The following is a 27,005-nucleotide window of genomic DNA, read 5'->3' as shown; positions in this document are numbered from 1 at the left end:
CCAGCACCCGCCATCCACCCTCCCCATGGGTGCTGGGCCCAAATGAGGCCCTCTGCATCGTGTGGTGCTTTAATTATCCCCAGCTCAGCCCTGGAGGGTGGGCTTGTTACTTCACGGCGTCAAAATGAAGCCCATGAAAATGCAGACTCTGCAGTCACCAGGCAGCCTGGGCCCAGAACTTGTGCTGGGACGCTTAGGACGCCAGCCCGCTGGTTGGGACGGGATCTCGCAAAGAGACGGCTAAGCCCCTGCTCACGCTGTTTGCCTAGAACACCCACCACCCCCACAACCCCCGTCTCTGCTCAGGAGAATCCGGTTCACCCTCCCGCCACCCAGGCCCGTCCAGGCAGATAATGTCCTGTTAAAATCCTTCAGTCTTTCTGGGGACACTGCCACTCGGCACCCATCACCCCGGGCTCTGTATCCAAGAAACAAGCGAGTGAGAGCACTTCCACGGCAGCCGGGGCTCCCCCACCGCCGCCCCGGCCCCCAGTCCAAGGCCTGGGCTGCCCAAGCAAAGAGAATAAAGACGAGACAGACTGAGGTATAGTTCAAAGGTTGGTATCTTTTTTGGTTTCCTTTTTTTTTGCTTTTATAAAGAAAAATAAGGTTGTATTTTTTGTTTGAAAGAAAACATAAGTCAGCCCCCTCCCCGCCCAGCCTCTCCCCTGCCCCTGGGGGCACTAGGCCCACCGGCCCTGGGCAGGAGGGGCCAGGCTGGCCCAGGCGCGAGAGGAGGGGGCTGGGCACTCGGTCAGGGCTTCCTCAGAGCCAGAGAGGAAGGGCATTCGGGAATGGAATTTGGCTTGGTTAGGCAAAAAGTAAAATTAAAAAACTCGACACACACGCCCACGGTACGAGTGGGGGCCAAGAGGCACCACCTCCGAGTTGGATCCATCTCTGGCAGCTGGAGTCTGGGATGTGGCGTGGCCCCTGGCCCCCAATCCCCCTCGTTCTGGGGTGAGGGGCAGGGCAGGAAACAGTAGCTCTCAGGAGTGGGGGGATGTCAGAGCAAGCTCCTTCCCCACATGGTAAAAAAAAATTACTAAAAAAGCACCCAAAGCTTAATAAAACTAAACCTCCCCGGCAGGGAGAACTGGGGGCATCCTGCTTACCAGCAGAATGCCTTACCTGGCAAAAATGTGTAGAAAAATAAAATTAAACTTTATCCCTGAATGACAGAGTGAAGACCCTTCCCCTGCCCTCATGACCCTCCCCCCAACGAGTCTCAGAATTCACAGAGGCTGCCGCTTCCTCCTGAAGTGGCACGAACGCGTGCACTGACACGTGCACGAGTGTGCACGCACACACGCACACACACAGCCCCACGCCTGTGTCCAGGGCCCAGGGCAGCGGGACGGGGATTCTGACGCCCACAGGCAGTCTCTCATTCCTCGCGGCATCGAGAGGGTCCCTGTGCCAGACTGAGACCCATCCTTCCTCTTCTCGGGGGCAGGATGGGACCCCAGCACAAGGGCAGGTGTAGGGGGCAGACCGGAAGGGCAGTGGCAGGACCAAGGGGCATGGGGTAGGAAGCAGGCTAGCCACAGTGGCCTGGAGACAGAGGTCACGCTGAGCCCACTGTGACAGCAGAATGCTGAGGGTGGGCGTGAGGGCCCAGTCTCAGCAGAGACCTGCAGGCTGAGGGGTCAAACAAGGCCCCTGTGGACAGCGCACGAGGGAGGGGCCTGGAAACGGGGCGGGGCAGGCCCTGGGTAGTGCTCTCATGGTTGGCAGGGCTGCTGCCTGGGAAGGTCACCAGAGGTAATAAAATGGGGGCGCAAGCAGGGAGAAATGAGTCTGGGGGGTGGTGCTTACACTAGTCCGGCTGGGCCCCTGAGACCCAGGAACTCTGAGGAGCCCTGGGCAGGAAACTCACCTGCCCACCCAGGAGAGCCAGAGGGAAGGCCTAGCCCACAGCCCACAGGAAGGGGCAGGACTATGGCAAAGGATGCCGGTCCTCAACGGGGCCTGCCAGGGGAAGTTTACCCTCCACCCGACTGGAGACCACCCCTCCCTCCTCCCCCAGGGAGCCTGAGGCGGCCCACGGGACAGAGGAGTACAGTACGAAGATGTAATCACAGCCCGCGGGTGCGGGGTCAGGGCCAGCTCCTGATCCCGTCACAGTAGTCGTGGCATTCCTGCCAGGCAGGGCTGGATGGTGGGGAGGGACCCCAGGGTCACGCAGCCCCTTGGGGACCCCTGGCTTCAGGATCAGAGTGTCAGCACCAAACACACAACTGATGTCAGCCAAGGAGGTGGGCGGGGAGGGCTGTGATCCCCAGGACCATGCCCAGCCCCGCAGTCTGTTAGGTGGGGAGAAGGCTTCCGGGAACAGGACTCCCTCTGGCGAGGTCAAGGGTCCTGGAGAAAAGGGCGGAGGCGGCAGCCCCTCGAGGAGGGCTGAGGCCGGCAGTGGTGGAAGCGGCATGCACCTGGGCGCACCCTCCGAGACTCTCTGGGTGCCGGGAGGCTGCGGACCGCGGGTCAGCGCAGGCTCTGGTACAGGTAGGCCGAGGTGAAGAGGGCGTTGACAGTCAAGCTCACGGCCAGGAGGCCCCGGATCAGGGAGGGGCCTAAACGACCTTCCAGAGAGAAAACGAGAGACCTGTGAGCTCTGTGGGGCTGAGGCCCCGCCCCCAGGGAGGCGCTCCTGGGCTGAGACCCCGCCCCCAGGGAGGCTTGCCTGAGCTGAGACCCCGCCCCCAGGGGGGGTGCTCCTGGGCTGAGGCCCTGCCCCAGTTCTTTCCGGGCACCCAGAGGCCTCCCCATCTGAAAAGACAGGGGAACGTGGGGTCACTTGGTTAAATTCTGACTCCTTTTTTTTTCCGGCTGTGCCCTGCAGCTTGTGGGATCTTACTTCTCTAACCAGGTATCGAACCGGGGCCCTCAGCAGTGAAAGCGGAGTGCTAACCACTGGACCACCGGGGAATTCCCAAGTCCTGACTCCCTGGAGATGCCTCTCTTCCTGACCCTGTACCACCAGGCAGGTACGGGCCAGCGCGGTACACACCTGCACCTTGCCGTGGGGTACGCCAGCTTTACAGACACGACAGGATGAGTACCCTGCCCAGGCCTCAAAGGCAATAAGCTGCTGACTGGGGTCCCCCACCCCAAGTTGATGCTGCTGGGTCACATCCCAGACCCCACCTGATGTGGGAGCAGCACCCATTTCCAGTCAGCTCAAAATGATCATTCCAGGAGAATCCTCTGTCAACATACATGTCTCCCACACGTCTGGCGGCAGTACCAGCAGCTGACTGCTGGGCTTTACACTGAACTGGGATTTGACCTCACAGCCCGCCCCCAGCCCGCAAGCAGAGGAGCCAGGATTTGAACCCAGGCAACTCAGTGCCCTGTGCAGCCTGCAGCCTCTGCACTGGCCCCCAGGGCGCCCACGCTGACGCCCTCCTGGGGAACTTTCTCCAAAGGTGAAAGTGTTCTGTATCTGTTCTGTCCAATCAAGCGGCCACAGGCCACACGCGGCAATGGAGCACCTGCAACGTGGCTGGTGCTAAGCAAGTAGATTTTTATTGTTATTACATTTTAATTGTTAAATGTAAAGAGGCGCCTGTGGCCAGAGGCTCCTGTAAGAGCGCAGATGCAGACCCTAATCTGAGTGGGGATGCTGTCGCAGACGGGGTCCAGGAGGCCTCGGGTGGGTCACCTCACCCTCTCCTGTCACCCAAGAGCCCTCGAGGGGCTGTTCTCGGACAGGTCTCAGGAGGTGGCTGCGGACCCGCAGACCCCGCGCCACCCTGCCCTCCCCCCGCGCATCGCACGGGGTGCAGACCTCGCCAGGTGGTGGCCTCCTCCGCGCACCCTCTGGTGGTGGTGTCCACCACACAGGAGGATGACTGCGACGAGTCGTCCTCTTTCTTGATGGAGCGGCTGCTGCAGGTGCTGCCTCTTTCCGGCGCTGACTTCACGTCTGCAGGGAGAAGGGGCGTTTCAGTGGGAGCTCACGGCTCACCCCCAGGGACAGACGCGGGGCAGCTCCACCTCCAATCCCAGGATGGTCCTCGGACGTGGCCGGCCAGCCAGCCCTGCTGGTCCCAACTCGCTCAGCCCGCCCCAGGCAGTGGGAGGCCAGGTCCTCATTCAGGTTCTGTCTGCGTAGCTGCCGTGAAGGGAGCTGGTTTTAGATCAGGAGCAGCAAGCTCAAACACCGCCAGGCGGTGGAAGATGACGGCCACAAGTGAGGCTGCAGAGGGGGCAGTTCGGTGGGGCAGAGAGTGGCAGAGGCTGGGGCGTGGGACCTCAGCCTGCCCTTCCACCTGTCTGACCCAGCGTGGCCAGATATTCTGATATCATACGAGACACAGGAAATCCACACATTCATGTGAAAGTTCTAGATTTTAAAGGTTGAGGCCTAATTTAAAAAATTCTAAAATGCTCTGCAGAAAAAACTTCATTTGAGCAAAACAAAAACATCTGCAACCAGATGCAGCCTGATGCATTTTTGATCCATCCCAAGGAACAGAGGATCCTCAAAGTCAATTGCAAAAGAAGAAAATAAAATCAGCCAACAAAGGGCAACGTCCTGGAGGGTTCAAGGTCACCAGAAGCCAGGCCAGGGATGTCTGGACTTGGAAGAGTGGCCACACAGTCAGATAAGAGCCAGGACAGGCCCCGTGTGACCTCTTGACGGTGTTCCCACCGCTGCACACTGACCAGAGGCCTCCCACGGCCCGCTGGGCTCTCCTGCCTCCGAGAGGGCGGTCAGAGGGCCGTACCCATGGTGTGCTTCATGTCCCGCGCCGGCTGCCTCTGTGGGATGGGGGGCGGCTCGACGGTGAAGAGGCTGCCATTGCGGGGCGAGTGTTCGTCGGAGCTGCTGGGGGTGTTAGGGGCCTCCCCAGGGGGCGACGGGAACAGCAGCAGCTTCTGCCCCTTCAGGTTGAGCCGGGCAGGGCTGATGAGGGGCCTGCGGTGGCGCAGAGAGCCAGAGCTGGAGGCCACTGAGCCCGCCACGGAGGGCGCTGGGGAAGGGACCGGGGAGGAGGGGCAGCTCCCGGAGAGCAGAGAGAAGTAATCTGGAGGGCGGGAGGATGACAGAAACAAAGACGACAATATCGTGTCAATGTCTGCTCTGGTTAGAGGAGCGGCTTTGATCCTGGTGCTTTTTCCTGTATTGACCCAGGGAGAAAGGCAAGGCTGGGCCTAGACTGGGGGGCAGAGGGGAGCCCTGCTGGGAACTGAGGGAGGAGGGGCCTGTACTCCACCAGGCACCCGAGAGAGGGGAGAGGATCACGCAGCCTCAGCCATGCCCCCTCTGCCCCCTTCCCCCCGACTTCTATCCAAAGCCCCTGGTTCCTCCCTCAGCTGAGAGCAAAGCCCGGGGAGAAACAAACCCTGGAGACCTGAGGTCAGCGACCCTGAGCCCTGCTGACGCCGGCACCCCAAGTGCCGCCTCCATCCGTCACCACTGTAAGGACGACAGCATCGTAGCTGATCCTAGAAACTCTCACGCCCATTTCACAGAAGAGGAAACTGAGGCACAAGGGCGTGAAGCACTTGCCCAGGGCTGCACAGCTGGGAGGCACAGGGCTGGGGTTTGAACACGATCCCCTCTGGGGGCCAGTCTGACCCCAAAGCTCACGCTTAGTGCGGCTGCTGTCCCACCCTGCACACGCTCTGGAAACGCAGGCCCACACACTGCCCCGCCTGAGGCGGCTTCCCGGTCACTCCTCTTGGCATTCTGTCCTCCTCACCTGAAACCGGAACCTCTCTGGATCGGGACACCTGAGACGGTGGGCGGCTCCCACTGAACAGATACCCTGAGTCTGGAGAGGAAAGAGAAAGGCAACACAGGTCCCTGCGGAGACAGGGCCCCGGCTCCAGCCCCCTCCCGGCCTCGCACGGCTGCTCTGCCAAGACCGTCACCCAAGACCGTCACCTGTGTGGAGCTTTCACGAGGGCACGTTCCCACCTCGCAGATGAGGGGACCGAAACCCACAGCAGGCTGCACGGGAGGTCGCGTCCCGGTACCTGACCTGTGCCTTCTTCGCTTCAGCCGTTTGGAGCCCTGCCCTGCTCCACTAACCCGTCGCCTGACCACCTGCGCTGGGCCTTGGTGCACAGAGCCCGCTGCCCCTTCCTCAGCCAAGTGCACCCCAAGGGCAGGGGCTCCATCTCATGAGCCCCTTGGTCCCCCAAGTGCCCCGCTGACAGCCGAGCGTGGAAAGATCCGGCGGCCTCCACGCACCCGCATGGGGGCTGCTACTCCACTGCCCGAAGGGCTCCGAGGGGTCCGTCGGCCACAGAGCCCCGCCTGCCCCTGCCACCCACCGGTCCGGGGACACAGACCCAGGTCAACCCCCAAGTGACTGTGTGAGGATGGCCACATGGCCCAAGCACAGCCGGAGTCCTGTCAAGAACTGGGGAGGGGCCTTCTTGCTGGGTGTGAGCTGGAGGGACGCAGGGGTGAGGCCTGCAGCGAGAGGTGCAGAGACAAGTAGAGCAGAGAGAGAGAGACGGGAAGATGAACCCTGGCACTGCACCTGCGCCCCGGACCACCAGGGCCTCCTGACACCTGAGCCGAGGACCCGCCCCAGCAATGGAGACTCTGGGATCCCACCCTGAGACCAGAACTGCTCTGCCACCCTCGGGGCAGGGGGGCCTCCTGAGCCCTCGCCTCGGGCCTCCCAGGGCAACCGGGAGGCTGCCTGCTGACACAGTGTGCAGGGCCCACACCCGCGCTGCCCTGCACAGGCTCGGGAGCTTGGGCCCCTGCCCCACCCTGGAGGCCTGGAAGCCTGGCGGGCTCCTGGGGGCGAGCTCCAGAGAACACTCTTCTGGGGAAGGGCCCAGCTTCCGGGCCCTCCAGGTCCCTGGGTCCAGGGCATTCCATGTCCACCCTGCTCCCCTGCCCCGCTCCAGCTGCTGTTCACGGAGGGCCCGCAGAGGCCCTGTCTATCAGCCCCGGGGCCTGAGCTCAGGAGCTCTGCTGAAAAGCCTTTTCCAGAGGAGGGCAGGCAGCAGCTACCCTCCGCCAGCAACACGGCTCACGTTCGGTGACACAGAAGTCCCTGGAGTCCAGGTCTCCCTACCGCTCGGGGCTCTCACCCCTTCAATCCCAGCCTGAAGGCCTCAAACACTACCCACCGCTCAGCTCTCGCGCTGCGTCCAGCGAGCCGTGTCTCCTGCGGTGTGGCCCACCCCCTACCTACAGGGACGCTGGACTCGAGTCCCCGAGGGAAACAGGTCCAGAGGGGTGTCGGCCTGGAGGGGGAGACCCTGCTTGGGGGAGCTGCTCAGGGCCTTGAGACACTGCACGTCAGCAAGCCCGGCTTAACCAAGATGCCGCCCACCTTCCTAGAGGCTGGATCCTGCCGCAAACCCCCGCAGCCCAGGCCGTACCCCAAGGGTGAAGCAAACCCCGTGGGCACCGGGTGGCTTCCCAAAGTGAGGAGGGTCGTCACGGAAGCCCCCGCAGGGCTCCCGGGAAGACCCTGCTGGGGAAGGGGAGGGATGAGACAAAGCCTCCCGTGACAGGGGCCAGGTGCTGGTCACACGGGGGTTCCATAAACGCAGCAGACCTGAACCGAATCCCTGCCCTCTGGACCACACAGAAAGGCCGGGGGCAAATTTCCCAGCCCCCAGTGTCCCAAAACAACGGCAGTGATAAAAGACAAAACCCCATGGGCGGGGACGTGGACCCACCGGATGCCTAAGCGCTTTAAATACACCACCCGGTTTAACCCTCACGACCACCCACAGGGTGGGTTCCACTACTGGCCTCAATTTTTTTTGAGGGCAACTGAGGCTCAGCATGGTTAAGCCCCTTGGCTAAGGCAGCCAGTGAGTGGACACAGCAGGGTCTGAACCCAGTTCCGCCCGTCTCTACAGCAGAAGCACCACAACCCGCCTCGGGCTCAGCCAGAGTCTCCGAGCCCAGCTGCCCCCAGCCCCGCGCTGCCCACCGCTGCCCGAGCGCCACTTACCTGCTCGTGTCAGAGAGGGGATGGTTCCCAGCGAGAGGGCCCGGCTGAGGCGGCCGGGCAGCGAGGAGGGCGAGGCCCGGCGGGGAGACCGGAACAGCTGCTGGTTGGCAAGTGGCAGGAAGCCGGGCGGGGCAGGGATGAACAGAGCCGGCGAGGGGCCTGCGATGCTTGGGCAGGGGACGGCCAGGCTGGGGCCGGCAGGGAAGAGGCCGGCAGAGTCTCCCGGGAAGTACCTGCGAGAGAGAGCCCGGCGGGCATGGGAGAGGGGAGTGGGTCAGCCCCGGGGGCCCTGGAGCGGCCTCCGCACAGCGGGCCCCCTCCCCTCCCACGGTGCGAGGTGGGGCACGAGTCGGGGTCCCAGAGGAGGCGTGTGTTAGTTGCAGCAGAAAAGCAGTCCGACCACATTCACGCCATTAGGAGCGGGTGGCTGGGAGGTGGCAGCGTGACCCACCCCTCCCGGCATGCCCCCTCCGATCCCCTCAGCCTCACAGCAAACTAGGTCCACTACGAGTCTCGGTATTAAAGTGACACTGTCGCCCTCACCAGCCTCACACCAACCCTTCACCTCGAAGCAAGAACGCCCAGCCCTGCGCTGGCCGCTCAATCGGGCCGACGGCCTTGGGCTCCTCCGCGCCGCTTCCCGCTCAGTGCCCAGAGCCCCCTGGCAGCGGCCAAGCTCAAGGGGCCCCTGCTCCCCAGGGCCCGACCCTGGGAGTCCTGCCGCTGCCCTCTGGTCTCAGACACTCCTCAAAAGCCCCTGGAAGAGCGGGGCGGAAGGCAGCCAAGCTTGGGAATCTCCGGGAAGAGGCTCTGGCCGGACACCAACTTGAACTTAGAAAGACCCGTAACGATCGCAAGGCTGCCCGAAAGACGGACGGTGACAGTGTCTCTTTAACTCGAGAATGGTACAGATCACACAACAGGACCCGGTGGCCCCAAGCCAGAATGTCAACCATGCTTCTGATTAAGGCAACCGATTACAGAGGGGGAGGGACAGAGGCAGTTAATACATGATTAGTCCGCCGTCTGGACGGAGCTGCGGGAGGTCCAGCCTTACCTCGGTCCCCAAGGGACAACTGAGCCCATGGATAATGTGCCGACGGACGGGCAGGCTGGCTCAGTCCCTGCAGCAGAGCCGGGGGGCTGCCTAAGGTACCCACCCCGTGCCCACCACGACCTTGAGCTCGGGGCACCGCTGGCTAAGCTCCACTCCACTGATTTCCCTATCTTTCATCCCTGACCCTCTCTTTAAACAAGTTTTATGAGGAAAGTGTGGGGTCAGCTGATGCCCTCCTGGAGAATCGCGTGACCTCTTTAAAGCCTTCCAAAGCACCAGGAAGCCACCTGGACTTCAGAACCAAAGCTGGGGCCCAGTGTTTGGGGGACACGGGGAAATCAAGGCAGGAGCTCATCAAGCAAATCTACGGCGGAGTCTGGGCAACCTGGCTGGCCCCAGGCTGGACGCGCCTGCATTCCACCCGCTGACCCATCCTGCCTAAGCCTGTCTGACCCCTACCTCCTTTCCCCCAAAACACCTGCGGAAGGTTCTGCCTCTAAATACAAGGTATGATTTTGTGCTGTCATTTTAGAATGACATACCGTTTGGCAGGACAGACAACCTTGAGGAGTGGCCCAAGGTGGGGGGACACTCGGCACTCCAGTGAAGGGCAGTGAAGGTGCGCTGGGACCTTTGGCCAACTTGCTCCAATTATGCACGAAGCCCCGCCCCCTGCTGGGGCCTGCACCTCCCGGAGGACCCCATCTGCCCTGTGCAGCAGCAGCCTGATGAGGGCAGGGCACGTGGGCCATGGGGGCGGGCACGCCCGGGCCCTTCTAGCGGGTGGCAGCGCGACTCTGCCCGCACTGGGCTTCCTGTGCCGCCCCACCGGGCAGCCCACAGGCCAGGCCAGGCCGGGAGTCGGCCGAGGGCCACCTGCAGTAATCGGCAAGTAAGAGGAGAGGGTCCAAGTCGGGCTGCAGGTTTCAGAGGTGGCCAGCTGGGCCCAGAAGCTGGGTTTTGTCAGCTCTTTCCTACTCTTCCCAGATTCTGCTCACACCTGGGGCTGCCCCAGAGCTTGTAACCTGAGTCTCTCATCCACCTGGCGCAGGTGCTTTCCCAATCTCTGATGCTACTACAAATGGTGGCACCGAGGGGGAGACGGTTCTGTGGTCTGAGCCTCTCGCTGGGACGTGCAGTGGCATCACTCAACTAGCAGATCCTTGTGAAGCACCAAGCGTGACCCCTTGTCCTGGCTCCGCAGAGGACAGGCCCCAGGAGGCCCCTGTCAAAGGAGCCCCATCTCTGCCAGGCTCCCGAGTGCTGCACAGGGACTGACACTTCCTCTGGCGAGGCCCACCCAGCCTGCCTGTGCCTTCAAATCCCATCTCAGAGAGGCCCCAGCCTGGATCCAAGTCTGTGTGTCAGCCGGGACACAGGGGCTCCGGGGAGGGGGCGGGCGGCTGGCTGCACTGCCTCCCATCTGACACCGAGGGGACCTTTGATTTTCCAAGCCAATCCCAGGCCAAGCCGGGAACAACAGGAGAGAGAGGACTACGTTTTAAGCAGCAGTTTATGGAGACGAGGAAAAGTTATGAGCCAGCAGGGCACCCAAGGATGGTGGGCCCTGAGCCGCTTGGTGCCCACGCTGCCAGCTCCCAAACCTGACTCTGGTGGGCACCCCCATCCCCTGAAGCCCCACCCCCGGCACAGAAGCCTCTGAAGGAACGTGAAAGAAAAAAACCAGAAAAGACGTGGTGCCTGACGCCCACCGGTCAAAGCAGGGCCCCGGAGGCATTTATTGAAAATACAGCATCAAAAACACTACATCTATGGCCGGGAGTTGCGGTTACAGTAATGAGAGGATCACTAGACAATCATCCACGTCTACACAAGAGAGGACGGGACACTCGGTGACAGCTGCAGGCAGAAGGGACATGGGCCCCTCCCGGCGGGCTCCTGGGCAAGCATTACGAGCGAGCCTGCTCGGCCTGGGGCGGGGACCCCAGAGCCGGAGGGAGAAGACGGCCCCTTGATCCCAGATGGTCTGACTGTTGTCCCCAGCGGAGGGGAGAGAGGCCCCCAGCAGGGCCGACACATTCCCAGGTAATAAGCCACGATCCCAGTGGTGCCCGCACTTCCTCAGCTGTCGCCAGTAATGTCGGAAGGTGCTGGAATATGCTCTATGTAATGAAACTTTAAGGGACAGGTGGGTGATTTTCAAACATCACACCAAACACTAAAGAGGCCAGGAAGCCTTCCTCGATGAGCTCCATGTCGTGACATGAAGGTGTCCTTCTGTCCCCACTAGGGGGCAGGAGCGACATCTGCTCAGCAGGCTCCGGGCCAGCAAGAGAGCTGGTTAGGGTTGTTATAAATAATTTAACTTAAATACACACGTACACACAGATGTCCTGCTTCTACTCAACACCAAGAAAAACAGTAATTAGCATCGCTCCGCCAGTTTCCTTGAGAACAGGGGATTCCAGAGGGCAGGGCGCGCACAGCCAACAGACACGGGCTCCCCGCCTGGCGCCCGGCGCCCCTTCTCCCCGAGGCTGGCCGGCCGGGGCGAGGGACAGGGCAGCCCCCCCCACTCCCCCTCCGCCTCGTCAGCGCTCTTCCACCTCACGCTCCTCCCCACCCGGGAGCTCGGCACACGGATGCCGAGGGGTGAGTGGGGAGGGGCGGCCGCCTCGGAGCCCGAGAACATGAGGACGGCGGGGCCTGCTCCCCGGGGGCTCTGCGAGGGGCCTGAGCCGGGCACGCTCCACCTGCCCCTCAGGCTCAGCCAGCTGACGGCCCTTTCCTGAGTGGGACCCGCACACGTGTGTGATCCGCTCTTGCCTTCCCTGGGCTCCCATGTGTACAGCGGAGGGGTTGGCGTGCTTGGGACCACACCTGGAGGGGGCTCGTGCCTGCAGCGAGGAGCAGCAGGACCCAGGGCCCTGGAGGGGCGCACGGCCTTGGTCCAGCCTCCTGCCACGGCCCTGGGAGGGCAGCCCCCAGGCTGGGAACTGCCTCCAAAGGTGGACAGCATGTCAGCCTCCAGAGCACATCCACGCCAAGGTCAGCACTCAGGGGCCCTGGAGAGGGGTCCAGCTCTCCCTCCACAGGCGGTAAACAGGCTGGCACAGCAGGGCCTGGCCCAGGGAGAGCGAGGCTGAAGCCCTGTGGGGTCTACGGCTGCCCTACAGGGAAGTGGGAAGCAGGAGCTGTGGTGCCCTCCCTGAGGGGCTCTAGGGACCAGGAGGAGGGCAGTGACAGGCCAGAGAGGAACAAGGTGACAATGACCTGGTGTTATGGGCCTGTGTGTCCCTTGGGCTCCTTACCCCATGCTAACCTTGGGCAGTTGGAACTCTTGCCAGGCATCATATTGGAGGAAGGGGGTGAGAGGAGGAAACTGGGGACACCCCTGGCATGGGGGGAAGGGAACAGGGCCAACGAGAGCAGTTCAGGCCCTGCGCTGCCTGCCAATCAGGGCCGCCTCAGCCCAGGAAGCCTGAACCCCAGTCCCCGCAGGGAGTGAGTGGAGGGCTTGGCCATAAAGGTTGGGGTCCTGCCTTTCGAGGGCAGAACCAGGGGCTTCCCAGGAGAGTGGGCATAGTGTGTATGCCCGGGTTCTGCCTATCTGGCTCACAGTGGTGCCCAAACGATAGAGAAGTAAAGGAGAGAGTATTTAGACCTTAGACCTCCCCCCAGCCTGGGCCAGTTCCCACCACGGCCTGGCTGTTAAGAAACCTGCTGAGCACAGGAGAAGCAGGATTTCCTCCTGTCCACCTTGAGAAAGGCCTCACCCCACACACTCACGGTCAAGGCCTGTCTGGGCCTAAGAACTGCACTCTCCATTCCTGGGGAAGGAGGCTGAGGGGTAACAGGGTCTCAGAGCAGGGAACCCAGGGGGCAGCCCTGTCTCCTCCTCGTTTCACCAGCTCCACGGGGCTTACGGGGCAACGGGTAGGACCAAAGGGACAGACCAGAGAAGTGACAGTGGGACGAGGTAGGGGGCTCCGCTCTGGCCCCGGCTCAGCAGCACCTGCCCATGCCAAGCAGCCCGAGTGGTCAGGCCATGCGGCCAGGGCCCAGCCTGCAGCCACTGTCACCAACCCATGTCAGGGGGCCCAGAGACGGTGCAAGGTGAGAGGAGAAGCAGGCAGCCGGCCTGCAACCCTCTTCCTGTGGTGTCAGAGCCAGGAAGAGGGCCATGGCCAGTGTGGGGTGCCTGGAGCTGCCAGCAGGAAGCCACGGGTCAGAGGCAGGCAGCATGGGTGCTGCCCGTGTTCCAGGCTCAGGACAGTGAGGGGGTCTTTGGCCAGAGAGGTGGTGGCAGTGAGCAGCTAGAGAGCACTCGGCGGGGTGGGGGCCTGGGCTGGGGAATGGCTTGGTGGGGCCAGAAAGGAAAGGGGGGCAGGCCTGACTCCTCGGGGAAGTGGAGGGGCTGGGCCAGGACCTGGGGCCCTAGGCTGGGCAGGGGGTGGGAGTGAGGCAGGTAAGAAAGATGCAAGACAGAGGGGCCCTGTCTGCGCTGCGGGCAAAGCCCTGGGCCTGTCCGTCCGTCTGTCCTCCCCCCGCAGTCACTGCTGCTTCTCTGACCTTCGGGGCCGGAACCTCCGTGGGCCCGTCGCCTTCCTCGTGGCCACGGCGGCTGTGAAGCCCACCAGGCAGCACAGGGACGTGGTGCTGAACTTGAGCGTGTCCAGCCAGCTAGGCGAGGCAGCCTGCAGGTACTGCTCGGCCAGGTGCAGCGCCAGCAGCAGGGCCCACAGGCCAGTGGAGAAGGCGTCGATCCTCCGGAGCCTGCAGGGAGAGCGGGAGTGAGGGCCCAGCGAGGCGGGATAAGACGACCCCTCCCGCTCCTGCCACCTTCATCCACCCCTAGCCCTGCTCAGAGGACAGAACCCAGGGCCATGAGGAGAGCGTGGGCCTCTGAATGCCGCTTCCAACAGTTACAGGCCGCACGACTCTGAGTCAGTGTTTCTCTGAGCCTCAGCGTTCTAGTCTGTACGATGGGGCTAAGAAACCTCCCTCAGAGTCTCTGGGAGATGATGTGGACACCGTTCGGTACAGGGTCTGCAACCGCACAGGGAAGCAGAGCAAAGGCCCAAGGGCGCCCACTCGACCCTCCAACAGCCCGCGAGCTAGGTTATCACCACCCGACTCTGCAGATGAGGAGCCTGAGGTGGAGCAGCGAGGCAACGTGGCCCCAGTGGCCCCTCAGAGCCCCTCCCCTCCAGCCCGGAGCCTTCCTCCCACTGTGCCCCGCCCCGCCTGGCCCCCACGCACCTGATGCGGCCGGCCAGCAGCATGGCCAGCAGGCAGGTGAGCAGGCCCAGCCCCACGACGCCCATCTGGTGGCTCTGCCCGAAGGCCCAGGCCTCGTGCAGCTTCTCTGCCGCGTGCTTGGGCAGCAGGCCCAGCAGCTGCCGCCAGCCCTCGGCCCCAGGGGCTGTGCCGTTGTCAGGCGGGGCCGAGCCGTTGCTACCAGGTGGCAGGGCCGGGGGCAGGGGCGCCCCCGGGGCAAAGGGGTTGCTGGTGCCACACAGCGCGGTGGCCAGCAGGAAGGCGCAGGCCAGGAAGGCGAGGGCTCGCAGCACGGTGACCTGGAGCGGGGCCTTCACCGCGGACGAGCAGAAGCTCTGGGGGGGGGGGGGGAGAGGGAGACACTGGTCAGCGAGAGGGACAGAGCCACCGACATCCGTCCTGGTGCCCACTCTGTGCACGGGGGTCTGGCCAGGGGCCCACTTCCTGAAGAACCCACCAGTTCCTGATGATCAGAGATGCCCTAAATTCTCACACACTCTTGGCTCTGTTTCTGGTTCACCACCGGGTCCCATTAATCTGTCTCATTTCTGGGCCGTCACCCCACTGCGAGCTCCTGTGTGGGGAAGAACTGTGCTGCCACATTCTCTACAGAAATCCTTTTGATGTGATGATGGCCTCTTCTTTCAAGTACGTTTTTTTCAATCGTTTTCAAATTCTCATAAAAATTTCCTACTGCGGCTTTAACTGGAATTGTAGTAAGTATACAGATAACTCTGGCCAAAATTAAGTTAAAAAATACAGCAGTAAGTTGTTCAGTCTGGGAACACGGTGGAGAGGAGGAAAGCAAGGGTCAGAGCATCCCACTGTGCAAATGGGCGTGTGGGCTAGCGTGTGGCTGTGTGGTCAGGGGCCTGGCTGCAGACTGGGAAGCACACACCAACCAGTCAACGAGATGGTCACAACCAGCAGGGCACCTCTGGGGACCCAGGGGGTGGGTGGGAATTTCTTTGGGGAGGATGGTTTTTACTTCTAAACCCACTTGCTATTTATATCACATTGTTTTAAGCCAGGACACGCCAGCATCTGAGTACAGTGATAAAAATTAACAATGGTTTTAGCCAGCCAATCCTGGGCTCAAATCCTGGTGACACCACACACCAGGTACGTGGCCTCTGCAAGTGACTTAACCTCCCCAAGTCTGGTTTCCATGGCGCCTTGGAGAGCACCCACCACGAAGGCACTGGGAGGAACCCACACAGGCGCTGGGAGGTGCCCAGGCTCAGCAGTGCAGCTCAGAAGCCCCCATCACGCACGCAAATAACAAACATTCTCCGTAGGACCCCTGCTCCGCTCCGTCTGGGGACAGGTTGGGACGTGGCCCCACGGGACAGCTGTTGCCCCAGGGAAAAGGGCCTCAGCTCTGCAGAGCTGCCCCCAGTCACTGGCCCAGCCCTCTGGGAAGGGGTTTCCTGCACGGACTCAAGGGCTGGGATGCCCGGAGTGCCCCACGGACGCCCCTCGGACCTGCGTGTGGGTCTGGTCGGCCTCCCGGCGCTTGAAGCGGCGGCTGAGCAGCAGGGCGCGCAGCTGGCGGTTCTGGTGCTTGATGTAGTGCTCGACGGCTGCCTGGCACGGCCGGCACAGCTTGTACATCTGCTCCAGGTGGTGCCGGTACACCTCGATCTCCTCGTCATATCTGCCCTGCGGAGGGGGACGGAGGCTCAGGGTCTCCAGGGGGCGACCATGCGCAAGTCGTCCCCAATCTGCACCTGCTTCCCCCGCTGCCCAACAGGACAAATGGCTGGGAATAAGGGCCGCCCAGAGGCCGGGACACAGCAGGGCCCTCAGGTGACAGCAGACACTCCAGCCAATTCTGTCGCTCCGAAGGACGCACCTTGAGGCCAGAGCCTGGGACGTGGCCCCTGCTTCAGGCCCTGCTCCCGGACTCCAGAGCTCCAGGAAGGCAGGTGACCCACGGGGGAAGGTAGCTCTGGGCTGACACCACCTGGACGTGGACAGACGGACAACCCAGAGGTGGGCCTGCCTCCCCCCTTAAGCCCAGTGGTCTAGAAGACACTGGAGAGCCCCCGGCCGGGCCAGGGCCCTAGCAGAAACCAAAGGGCCTTTACGCTTCAGGAACAGCCCAGGAGACCCGAGTCCCACCCCTCCTCCCCCAGGAGACACAGCAACACCCACCCCCCACCTCGCCCTGCTCCCAGGGGAGGGCGGCAGGGCTATCAGTTTGGTCTCTTGCTGGGACTGAATGTGCCAGAAGAGCTGCCCTGGCTGCCTCATCGCACATGCCTGCCCTTCTCTCTGCAGCCTCCCCGCCTCTCCCCGCCCAGCCCCAGCTCACCTCCATTTCCCTCCCTCCCCCACTCCCAGGCTGGGCCTTGGGAAAGTCAGTGTCTCTGGGCTTCAGCTGGGATTTTCTCCTGAGCTCACGGAACCCCCAGGCTGGGCGAGGTGATATCAGCTAGATGACAAGGCTGCTGGGCTCCACGGTGGACCCGGCGGAGGCAAAGCCCTAACACCAAGCCTCTGGGCAGCACCTGTCTCCCCTCCTCTCCTGCAAGCCGGGACATCGTCCACCAACTCCAGGGCAAACTGCCCGCCAGCCAGTGGCTGAGACTGGCTCAGAGGGACACGGACAGGATGGTCCAACAGGGCCCCGAGCTGGAGCCCGAGGACCCTCCCTCCCCCTGCCCAGGGACAAAGCCCTCTGGACCGGCACGAGCTGGGCTTTCCACGATGCTCCCAGGCTTGGGGCCCCCAGAGCAGTGACACGAGACAGGAAGAGCGAGAAGCGAGTGGCAGCTGAGATGACTAGATCACACACGCGGAACACAGGGCCAGCACGGGCCGAGGTGAGGAGGGGCCTCCCCTCCACTGCTCTGGCCCCCAGCCCCTCCCACGCCCCGCTCACCTCGTCACGTGGCGAGAAGGCAGCCAGCTGCTTGATCTTGGTGGTCTGGTGGTGACTGCACCGCCGGCACAGCAGCACCTGGCTGCTCACCCACTGCGGGGGCTGCATGGGGGCCCGGGGGCCGGGCGCGCCGCTCACCACGTGGTTCAGGTGCTCCAGGTACTGGGCGGGGATCGGCTTGTTGTAGTCGCCGTTCTGGGGTGGGGAGGAGGACCTGAGTCAGGGGGAGCCCCTCCCCACGGGCAAGAGCCCCCCCACGGGTTCGGGCCAGGCGCCGGACAGAGGCCCTGCGTGCCAACACTCCACGGAAGTGGATCGCTAACACTCCCTCGCTTTACGTGCAACGCAGAAGCTCTCCTTCCAAAAAAACTTCACGGGAACCCCCGACACAGGTGATACGCTGAGGGTGCAGCCTGGACCCCGCCCCCTGCCCACACTCCCACCTGGTGTCCCTCCTCAGGACCCAACAGGGGCTGGCACAGGGGTCGGCAAACTCTGGCGATGGGCTGGCTGCCCACGTCTGTGAATAAAGCTTTCCTGGGCTTTATTCACAGCCACAGGCGCTACTCACGTCTGTGGAGACTCTGCAGTGCCGAGCAGTCGCAAGAGACCGCGTGGCCTGCAAAGCCTGAACTCCTCATGGCCCGGCTCGCAGAGAGCCTGCTGACCCCGGCCTGGTGCAAGGCAGAGACTGGGCTTCAGAGCCAGAAAGATCTGGGTCTGAACCCAAACCTGCCAGTTTCAGAGCTGTGACTTTGCACAAGTCACCCTAGCTCCCCGAGCCTGTTTGCTCCTCCTCAAAGGAGGGGCCCAGGGTCAGGGCCCAGGGCCCGCAGGTCCTGGATGGGAGGGCCGCACCTCCTGAAAGCCGTTGTACTGCTCGCAGTGGGGGCAGTCCCAGCAGTTGCGGTTCCCATAGGGCACCACCGTGTCCTGGTTGCAGAACCAGCAGTTGACGACGGTGTGTGTCGGCTTCATCCTGTGGACGAGGAGAGTGGAATCAGCGGGAAGACCTCCGTACCCATGCGACAGGAGACCAGGGAGAGCATGTGGGAAGCGGGATGGGGACCCTGAGCTGGAGATGCAGGCAGGCGGAGGAGGGCAGGACGCTGTGTGTCCAACGGCAGGACCTGGGCTTCTCCTTGGCCTCTGAGGCCAAGCCTCCCCCGAGCTGGAGACGCACCAGGAACCCAGGGCCAGCCAGGCCACGGGGCCGTCAGGGACCAGGCTCTAGAGGCACACTCCCTCCCCGCAAGGCCCGCAGACCTGGGCCTGTTCCCAGGATGCGGAAATGGTGCTCCCTGGGGAGTTTCCAGATGGAAGGCACCTCCTGGGCTTCACAGAAGTCCCCAGGAGAGTGAGGGCCAAGGAGGCCAAGGGGTAGGGACTGCAGAAGGCTGCTCAGCCTGGGGCCCCCTCCCCGGCAGGGGGACAGGACAGGCTGGCCACAGTGGCCCTTGCCAGCCACACGTGTGCTGACAGGTGGGGTGTGCAGGATAATCCCGGCCCAGACACCGAGGGATCTGTGCTCCAGGGCCCTCCATCCATCTCCCTGGCTGTTGGGGGTGTGTGTGTCGAGGGGGTTGGGGAATGGACATGGCAACTACCAAGCAAACCCCTCCAGTCCCAAGAATCTAAAACAATGTGGGCGACAGGTGGCAGCTGCTTGAGCCCTGGGGTCCTGGCCTTGCCACTCCCGTCTCCCTACTCACCCCCAGAGTCCACCTCCAGCTCTGGGGGTGCCGCCTGGGCCTTTGCTGGGATGGGCAGCCATACCACACACGGACACCCCTACTGTCCACAGGACAGCACGGCCCCAAGCTTCCATGAGCCAGAGCCCCCGGCCCTGCCACCTTCTCCTCTCCCAGCCTTGGCCCGCATCTGCAAAGTGGGAGTGATCACAGAACCAGGGCATCTGCGTGTTACAAGGACCCAATGACACAAGACACGTAAAGGTGCTTCGCAACGCAGGGCGCTGGCTGTGTCACTACCCTGTCCCCGGGATTGTCAGGGGCCTGGAAGAAAGGCTGGCCCGCCAGGAAGCAGAGCTGCTGCTTCTGACACCACTGATGCTTCCTGGCCTTTCCCTTCCACTGACCATGGGCAGGTTACTAGAGTTCTCCAAGCCTCAGTCTTCTCACCTGTCGACTGGGGACAAGACATGTCAAGTGTGGAAAGCGCTTACGGTGCCCAGCTAAATACCCAATAAATGACAGTTTACATGGGGAGGGCAGGGGAGGGGAGGAGAAAGCCCGGGCAGAGACAAGGACATGAAACCAGACCCTGCAGGGAAGGGTGCCAGGGTCCACAGAGGGCACCTGGCTCACCCCAAGCAGCTGCAGCTCCAGTTCAGGCCAAGGCCCTCAGAGTGGACGACAAGGGACCGCACGTCTTCAGCATCACTGAACCAGAGGGCGAGGCCCAGAAACCGCAGCACTGGGCCGCGCGGCTCGTGGTCATGGTGTGGCCTTTGGGGAAAGTCATTTCTTTATCTGGCCAAGGGGGATGATGGCAATCCCTGCCCCCAAAAGGCTGCCGAGCGGATCGAATGAGAGCATTTAGGAAAGCGCCGAGCTGGGCAGGTGATCAGCGGAGGCATTCTGACAGCTTCACTGGGCTTCCGGCAAAGAGCAGTGGAAGGAGGCGGCTAGCGGTATGGGAACCTGCTCTGCTGAGAAGCCGGCACTTGCCATTCCTGGGCAGTTAAGCACTTGGCTTTCTCTTTGTTAATTTGTACTGGCTTTACAGGCTTCTTTGTTAGAGTGCACAGTGGTGTGTCCAAAGGGGTGATGAGGCAGGCTGGAAAACCTCTCCCCTCTGCCCCCAGGTCCTGCTGTCCTCATGATGGGCCCCTCTGCCCCCTTCACCCCAGAAGCCCACCGCACCACACCCCGCCTCTGGAGAGAAGCCAGCAGAAGAGCTGGCAGCCCACGAATAAAGAGAGATGGGAAGGGAATAAAGACGACCGGTGGCAGGCGAGCAGGAACTGAGGCTTTGGTCCAGGGGGCCAGGCAAGAAGCCCCTCCCGCCCAGGACGTCATCATTTCCACCCTGAACCTCCAGCTCTGTTGCTAGGGACGTGAGCCTGGCCTGGAAGTGGGTGGCAGGAAGGGGAGGCTGGGGATGAGTCCTGGTCCCGGGGCCAGCGGCTCTGGCTTGGTAATCCCTGCCCAGGGCTGGCGGGGTGAGGGTCCTCTCTCGCGGACAGGGCAGCTGCCTGCCACCTTGGCCAGATGGGGTTCCCGTGCCAGGAAGTCACCTCTCACAGCTCCCATGGGGTGAGCCCTGAAAGCGCGTGCAGGCCTGTGAGCAGCAGACGGACCAGCAAAGCTACGGGGAGCTGGGTGTGAATGTCAGCTCCCCAAGCACCAGCGCCGCTGCCACCCGCCCGAAGCGTCACGCGCCAGACACGTGGATGAAGTGACTCACGTTCGCGGGCTGCACTTGACGGCTGACTGCACAGCTAGTACGTACTGTTCCCACAGCCGCTGGGCGGTCCTGGCCTCTGGGCCTGCACCCACCTCTACCAGGCCTGATGCGGAGCCTTTGGGTCAGCCTATCTGAGCCCGCTTAGCCGGGGTCCTGCTCAGGGAAACGCCCCTCCACCCTGCTCCCCTCCTAATCCCTCAACCCGCTTCTCCCGCAAGCCAATAACCTGCGCCCCCAGTGAGGCTCTGGGTCCAACCACTCTTCGTGGTGGACAAGATCTGAGGGGACAAGACAGAATGTCCCTGTGACACAGGCAGGAGCAAGTTAGATGGGTCCAGGCCAGGCCACCTCAGGTGGAAGGCTGGGCCCGAGGGCGAGCGGCCAGGAGGGTCTGGAAGGTGCTCACCCAGCTCCTGCTACCTGTGTGCTGAGCTCTCAGCCTCTGCTGGGGTTGGAGGAGGCCTGAGGCAGCCAAGGGCAGGATGGGCCCCCGGGGGGGGAGCCAGGGGCAGCTGCATGCTCTGGAACCATCCCTCCACAAGCCCCAAACCCACAATGGGGAAGAAAAGATGAACACAGGCCCCTAACAATGGTATCACCCCCTCAGCCCTAAACACGGGCAGTCAGTTACAACAGAGCTCATGCCCTGGCATCCCGCTGTGCCCTACAGGTCTGGTGGGAGCGGGCGGGTGTGAGTCCTAGCCCACCACTGGCCCACCTCTCTGAGGGCTGCAGCTCCCCTGCCAAGGGGCGGGCACCTGCTGTGAGCCCAGCACTGTGCCACATGGAAGAGACGCTGCATGGGGCTCAGTCCCTGTTGGGGGCGGGGGGTGCTCAGAACCTGGGGGAGGCCCGTGCATCCACCAGTCTCCGCCAGGCCCTGAGAAGTTCCCCAAGAGGGTTCGGCACACAGCCTGTGACCCTGGGCACCATGTGCTGGCCTGGCGGGGTCTGGAAGATGGTCTCTGAGAGTCAGGCTGGTTCCCTCGGGGGCCGCGAGGTCAGCCTCCAGCAGGGCCCCGAGGGGATCCCAGGACAGGCTCATAGGCGAGGGGTCCTTGCTGGACCCCACACGGCTCCTCACCTGCTCCTCTGTGCCCTGAGTGTTGTCCGATCCACCGGGGAGAATCCAAGGAGCAGCCTCCTGGGCAGCGGGACAGCGGCACCAATGTGCAACTCAGTGCCACCAGGACCCAGCGGGCCTCCAGCCGCCCGCGCTGGCCTCGAGGCGAATCACACTTAGGCCCTCAGCAGTCCAGCCAACACCAAGACAGAAAGCCCGGATCCGCCCTCGGTGGACCACGCCGGTTCCTCAGCACAGCCCGCGCTGGCTGGGCACACGCTGGATCGCAGGGAGGCAGAGACGAGCGAGGCTCTCCACTCCTGACCCGGACACAAGGACGAGCATGACGACCTCACAGGGCAGCTGGTGACAGGTGCCACAGGAGAGAGCCAGCAAGTGGCGCATTTGCCGTCACCCTCAAGAAGGGGTTTGCCGGCCAGCAAGGCAAACGAGCAGATGGCCCTCAAACAGATGGACTGCGGGCAGGGGGGCACCACCCGGCATGCGTGCAGAGAGCGGGGTCCCCCAGCCAGAGTGCGCAGCACCAGGAGAGCCTGGCGAGAGGTGAGTGGGAACCAGGGACCCTGGACGCCAGGCCGAGGCTCTGCTCCTTTACCCGGGAGGCTGCATCCTCTCTGTCTCCGAACACCAGAAAGTGGACAATCCAATAACCACCTATGGGGGCCTCCAGAGGTCTTGAGTAGGGATGTGCTGGCAGGAGATGGACACGATGCCAAGCGGCAGAGCCCGGGGGTGGGAGTTTGGGTGGGGGAGGCACAGGAAGCCCCAAGACTGCCTGGGTACAGGGCGCGCCAGCCTGGGGAAGTGTAACTGGGGCTTCCACCTGGCCTCCTATGGGTGCAGAGCGACAGCCAAGTTGCTCAGTGAGGCTCCAGAGCACGAGGCTTGGTTAGGAGCTGAAGGGCCAGAGTGAGGCAGGGCTCTGCCGTTTAGCAACGTGGTGTCGTAGGGCAGGAAGCACAATCTCCCTGGGCCTCTGTTTCCTCATCTGTAGGATGGGGCCAACAGCAGCTCCTGCCCGCCCCCAGGTCACAACACACGGTCCCGTCAAGAGGACTCGGCGGGTGGGAAGCCAGGGTTGGCCCTGCCTGAGGCTCTGGGGACCGCAGCCCTTCAGAGAAGCGGGCTCTTCCCCCTGCTCCCCGGCCGATCCTCCGTCCAGCTCCCTCCATCTCTGTGCTGAGCCCCCAAACACCCAGCCGGCCAAGTCCATTTCCAGAAACAACTCTCCTCACATGCCCTCCCCAGGGTCATTCAAAACCCACGCTGTGGCCAAAGCCATTCCTCACTGTCACAGTTTCCCCCCCAGAGGGAGAAGGGCTCAGCCTGGTCTTGCTTCTGAATCGTGACAGTGGCTAATTTACGACCCCCAGGCAAAGGCCAGCGCTTTGGTAGAATCTCAGAGCCTCCTGGGAAAGGGCTGGTCCTTCTCAACCAACAGGTCCCAACGCCACACCACGACTCTGGTGGCACGCCACACCACGACTCTGGTGGCATGCCACACTGGTACCCTCCTGGCTCCCCTCCAAGCAGCTCGCCCAACACTGCACCAAGGCCTCAGACTCCTGTCTCTGGGAGAGGGAAAGCTGTGGCTGGCAGCCCAGGAGGGGAGACGGGACCCCCAGGAACAGCCGCAGCACAAGACGGGAGCTTGAGGCACAGTGAGCAAACCCAGTGCGGATCCAGCCACACCAACACGAGTGAGAGCTGCAAAGCCTGGAGACAAGGCCTGGCCCAGGCTCTGATCCTTGGGCTGACATTCCCTGCCCCCGGTTAACTGGGAGGCAAGCCGGGCTCTGGGCACACCTCTGCTGTCGACACGCTCTGGGAATCTGGGCAAGAGCAAGCGGCATGCACCTCTGCACCTCAGTTCCCTCGCGTATAAGATGACTGGTTTGAACCAGTTGGTCCGGCAAGCCCCTCCAGCTTCCAAATTTTGGGCACAAGCCGGGAAACGTAGAGCTGTGCGTTGTCAGGGACCCCTTGAGGCCGCCCCCTCCTCAGCCTGCCGGTCTGGCTCATCCTGCAGACACAGCTGATGTCCCTCCTACCCCTTCCTCCCCCGGGAAGCCTGTGACTCAGTCGCCCTCACTTCTTTTCCCCTTGGGTGAGAAGCAGTACACGGTGGTGGCTAAGGAAGAACAGACATGCCCTCCAGGTTCAAGTCCCAGCTCCCCCGGTTGCTGCTGAGTGACCGTGGGCAAGTTCCTTCGCTTCTCCCACCTAAGAGCTGCGCTTCCACATCCCCTGCTGAAGCTACAAGCCCACCCATTCTGTCTCCAGAATGTTCTCACAACCCCACCTTTTTTCCCTATCCCCTGGGAAGGTGGATCAAGTGGGGAGACAGTGGGGCTGTCCCTGAGGTCCTCCTGAAGCAAGAGGCCATTAAGCTTTTATCCCTGACCATGGAGGCCAGCTCTGCACGGGGGGGTCAGCATGATCTCTGAGCCGGGGTCGGGGTTGGGGAGCCGCCGCTGAACCCGCTCAGCAGCCCAGCCCGGTTTAAACACCTCTGAAGTATGTCAGCCTTGCCTGCTCTTGGAGGCTGTAGAGCCCGGGAGTTAGGGATGCAGGCTCCAGGGTCAGGATGCTTCAGCTCACACCCTGACTCGTCTAATTAATAACAATTTATGTAGCTCTTTTGTCCCTCAGCTTCTCTAGACAGACCAGGGGCTGTGACTCTGAAATGGGCTTATGTGAGATTAGAACAACGCCCGAGACAGCGTATGCGGCCCAGAAACCACCGGCTGGTGTTCACGCGACCCAACGTGCTCCTGAGGACCAGGGATCGGGGCTCAAGACGGAAAGGAGCAAGGCCCGACTCCCGCTCGACGCTCCCGCAGGGTTTGGGGACCCTGCAGACCCTGCGGCTGGGCCAGCGCAGGTCTCCGCGGGGGAAGAAGTTGGTACCTCACGCGCTGGCTGTCCCCGCCCGCCCCACATTCCTGGGGTCCCCCAACCCACTCCTCAGCCGCTTCCCGACTGGGGATCCCCAGCCCGGTTTTCTTTCGGGGGCGGGGCGTGCACGGTGGGTCTCGGCGCGGGGACATACGGGCCGGGCCACACCGCCGCGCCGCGGCCTCGCCGCGCACGGACAGCGAGGCGCGGGCGGCCCCGGAGCCGGCGGGCTTGGGAGGACGGCGGGCGGAGGGCGGGGGCGGAGGCGGAGGCGCGGACGTGATGCTAGCCGACCGCGTGGGCCGCGCGCACTCACCTCCGCGCGATCCGGTAGAGCAGCACGCCGGCGGCGGCGCACGCCGTGACCCCCAGGCCACCGGCCAGGCCGGCCGTTGGGTAGCGGGCCAGCAGCGCGCTCATTCCCTCCATGGCTCCTGGCGCGGGCGATGGGCGGTGGACGGCGGCAGGCGGCAGGCGGTAGGCGGCGGCGTTGGCGCTGGCGCTGGCGGCGGGGCCGAGGGCCGCGGGCGGGACGCGGAGCGGCGGCGCGCGCCTCCTCCCGCCGTGACCTTCGCCGCTTTGTAGACGGCGCGGGCCCGCCCCCTGACTCGGCGCGCTCCCGCCGCGCAGCCAATCGGAGCTTGGGGCGAGCCCGGTGGGCGGGGCGCCGGCGGAAGTCGCCGTACTGGCCAGAGCGCGCCCTCCCGCGGCCGGAGGGGGGAGGTGGCGCGGGGCCCGGCCCGGCCCTTCTCCGCTCCCGCTTTGCTCGCCCGGCGCCCCAACTTCAGCATCCCGGGCTAGTAAGTCTTTCCCCGGCTAGTCCGGTCTTCCCAACGCCTAGCCAAACCGGGCCTATGCGCGCGACGCTGTTTTACGGCAAGTCGGAGCTTCTTAAGCCGCTTCCACTGAAGCCACTCCAATGGTCAAAAAATTAGTTTGTAGAAACATGAACCCCGCCCCCTCCCGCCATAGGGAGGAGGATAACTAGATCATGGGACAGCCATGCTACGGAACGTAATTCAACTATTAGAATGTCAGAGCTATAGGTATTGGCCTAGAGGGACGAAACAGTTAAAAAAAAAAAGCAACATGCACATTAATTTTGTTAATACCTAAGTTTGAATAAACTCCTACAATATGTGTATGTTTATTGGAATAGACGATGATTAATACTGAACTGCAAACAGCTACCTCGGGGGGTGAAGATTCACTTCATGAAAGTGTTTTAGTATTATTGGTTTGTGCTAAATTACTTTTATAACTTAAAAAAAAAAAGCGCAAGTTAGGAATATTTGTATTTAATTCTGCAATATCTATTTCAGTGTTCCACAACTATTCGTGTTTTTTGAGGTCAACACTAGAATCCTTACCGTCCTGGACAGTGATGGGTGATGTAGCAGCAAATGTTACCTGTTTCCTGTTGCTGGTTAATCTGTCCCACATCCTAGCCCTGTGCCTTCACCAGGAACTGCAGACAAGGGAGCAGGGCACGAAGCCTGGGCAGTGATGAGAGTCTGCCTGCACGCTCTACTTTCTTGGAAGTAGGTGTCAGAGCAGAGGCTTTCCTGTGCTTCACTTCTGCTTTCACCACAAATGAATGAACAGCAGTGAAGCTTCCCTTCAGAATGTGAGGCGTTGTATTTAAGCACCATTCTCTTTCCAAGGAAGATTAAGTGTCTAGAACGTCCCACTCAAAGGAAGGGCTCTGTGATCTATGTGGACAAAGAATGCACCCAACAGTTCTGTCCTGGGCGTGACTAGAAGCTCACCTTGACTGGGGTGGAATCGTAATCCTTAAGTGAATTGAATGGAATGGTTTGCTGGACCTTAGCTTCAGAGTCAGATCATCGAGTAGGCTCGGATGCCCCTTCCACCTTACATTCATCTACTCAGCAAGCAGCACAAACCCACGATTGCTCAGTTTACTACTTACCTCCGGTGAGCCAGGCAAGCCTCAGAGCCTCTCATTTCTAAAATGTGCATGATGGTAAAACGTGCCTCCCAAGTTTGTCAGAATTAATTTAAATGAGAAAGTAACACCTTGCACAGTGCCTGGCACACACGGGTAAGCAACGAGGGTTTTAAAAGTCTTATACATATGACTACTGAAAAATGGTGAAATGTCAGTGACTAAGCTTGTGGAAAAGAGAGAAATCAATCATGGGATTTTTCCATTAACAGCTCAGTGATATATGCCACTTTAAAATCCAATAAGCCCCTTTCTAGAGGAAGCATCACTTTCTCCCTGCTTGTTCTCTTCCTACTTCTGGTACTCAACGTTTCTTTCATTTCAATGCCCTGGTGCAGAAGCAGAGAACTAAATTATACCAGCTTAACGTCAAACTTATTACCTCAAGAATGTATAAGTGAAAATTATTTCCAAATAATTCTCATACCCAACTAGTGAATATTAAGCAACCTAACTTTTGACCTTCATATTAGATAAAATCTTGAGGAAAAATT

The 27,005-nt window shown here is 61.9% G+C and overlaps 1 protein-coding gene across 1 annotated transcript; it reads right to left on the bottom strand.

Annotated features, from left to right (window-relative positions):
* Positions 1 to 545: 545 nt before the first annotated feature.
* Positions 546 to 25,115, bottom strand: TMEM201 (transmembrane protein 201). Its single transcript, XM_057555835.1, has 11 exons — positions 24,859 to 25,115; positions 17,990 to 18,110; positions 17,132 to 17,326; positions 15,730 to 15,906; positions 14,227 to 14,579; positions 13,537 to 13,740; positions 7,947 to 8,179; positions 5,715 to 5,786; positions 4,737 to 5,036; positions 3,794 to 3,931; positions 546 to 2,585 (listed from the first exon to the last, which is right to left on the bottom strand). Exons 1-11 carry the CDS (start codon positions 24,969 to 24,971, stop codon positions 2,488 to 2,490), a joined length of 2,004 nt encoding a protein of 667 aa, XP_057411818.1. The 5' UTR covers positions 24,972 to 25,115; the 3' UTR covers positions 546 to 2,487.
* Between the last annotated feature and the right edge of the window lie 1,890 nt (positions 25,116 to 27,005).

Source organism: Balaenoptera acutorostrata, chromosome 1 (genome assembly GCF_949987535.1).
Source record: "Balaenoptera acutorostrata chromosome 1, mBalAcu1.1, whole genome shotgun sequence".
NCBI classification, from domain to species: Eukaryota; Metazoa; Chordata; class Mammalia; order Artiodactyla; family Balaenopteridae; genus Balaenoptera; species Balaenoptera acutorostrata.
The sequence above is the reverse complement of the archived record's forward strand: the minus strand, read 5'-3'. Positions and strand labels throughout refer to the sequence as shown.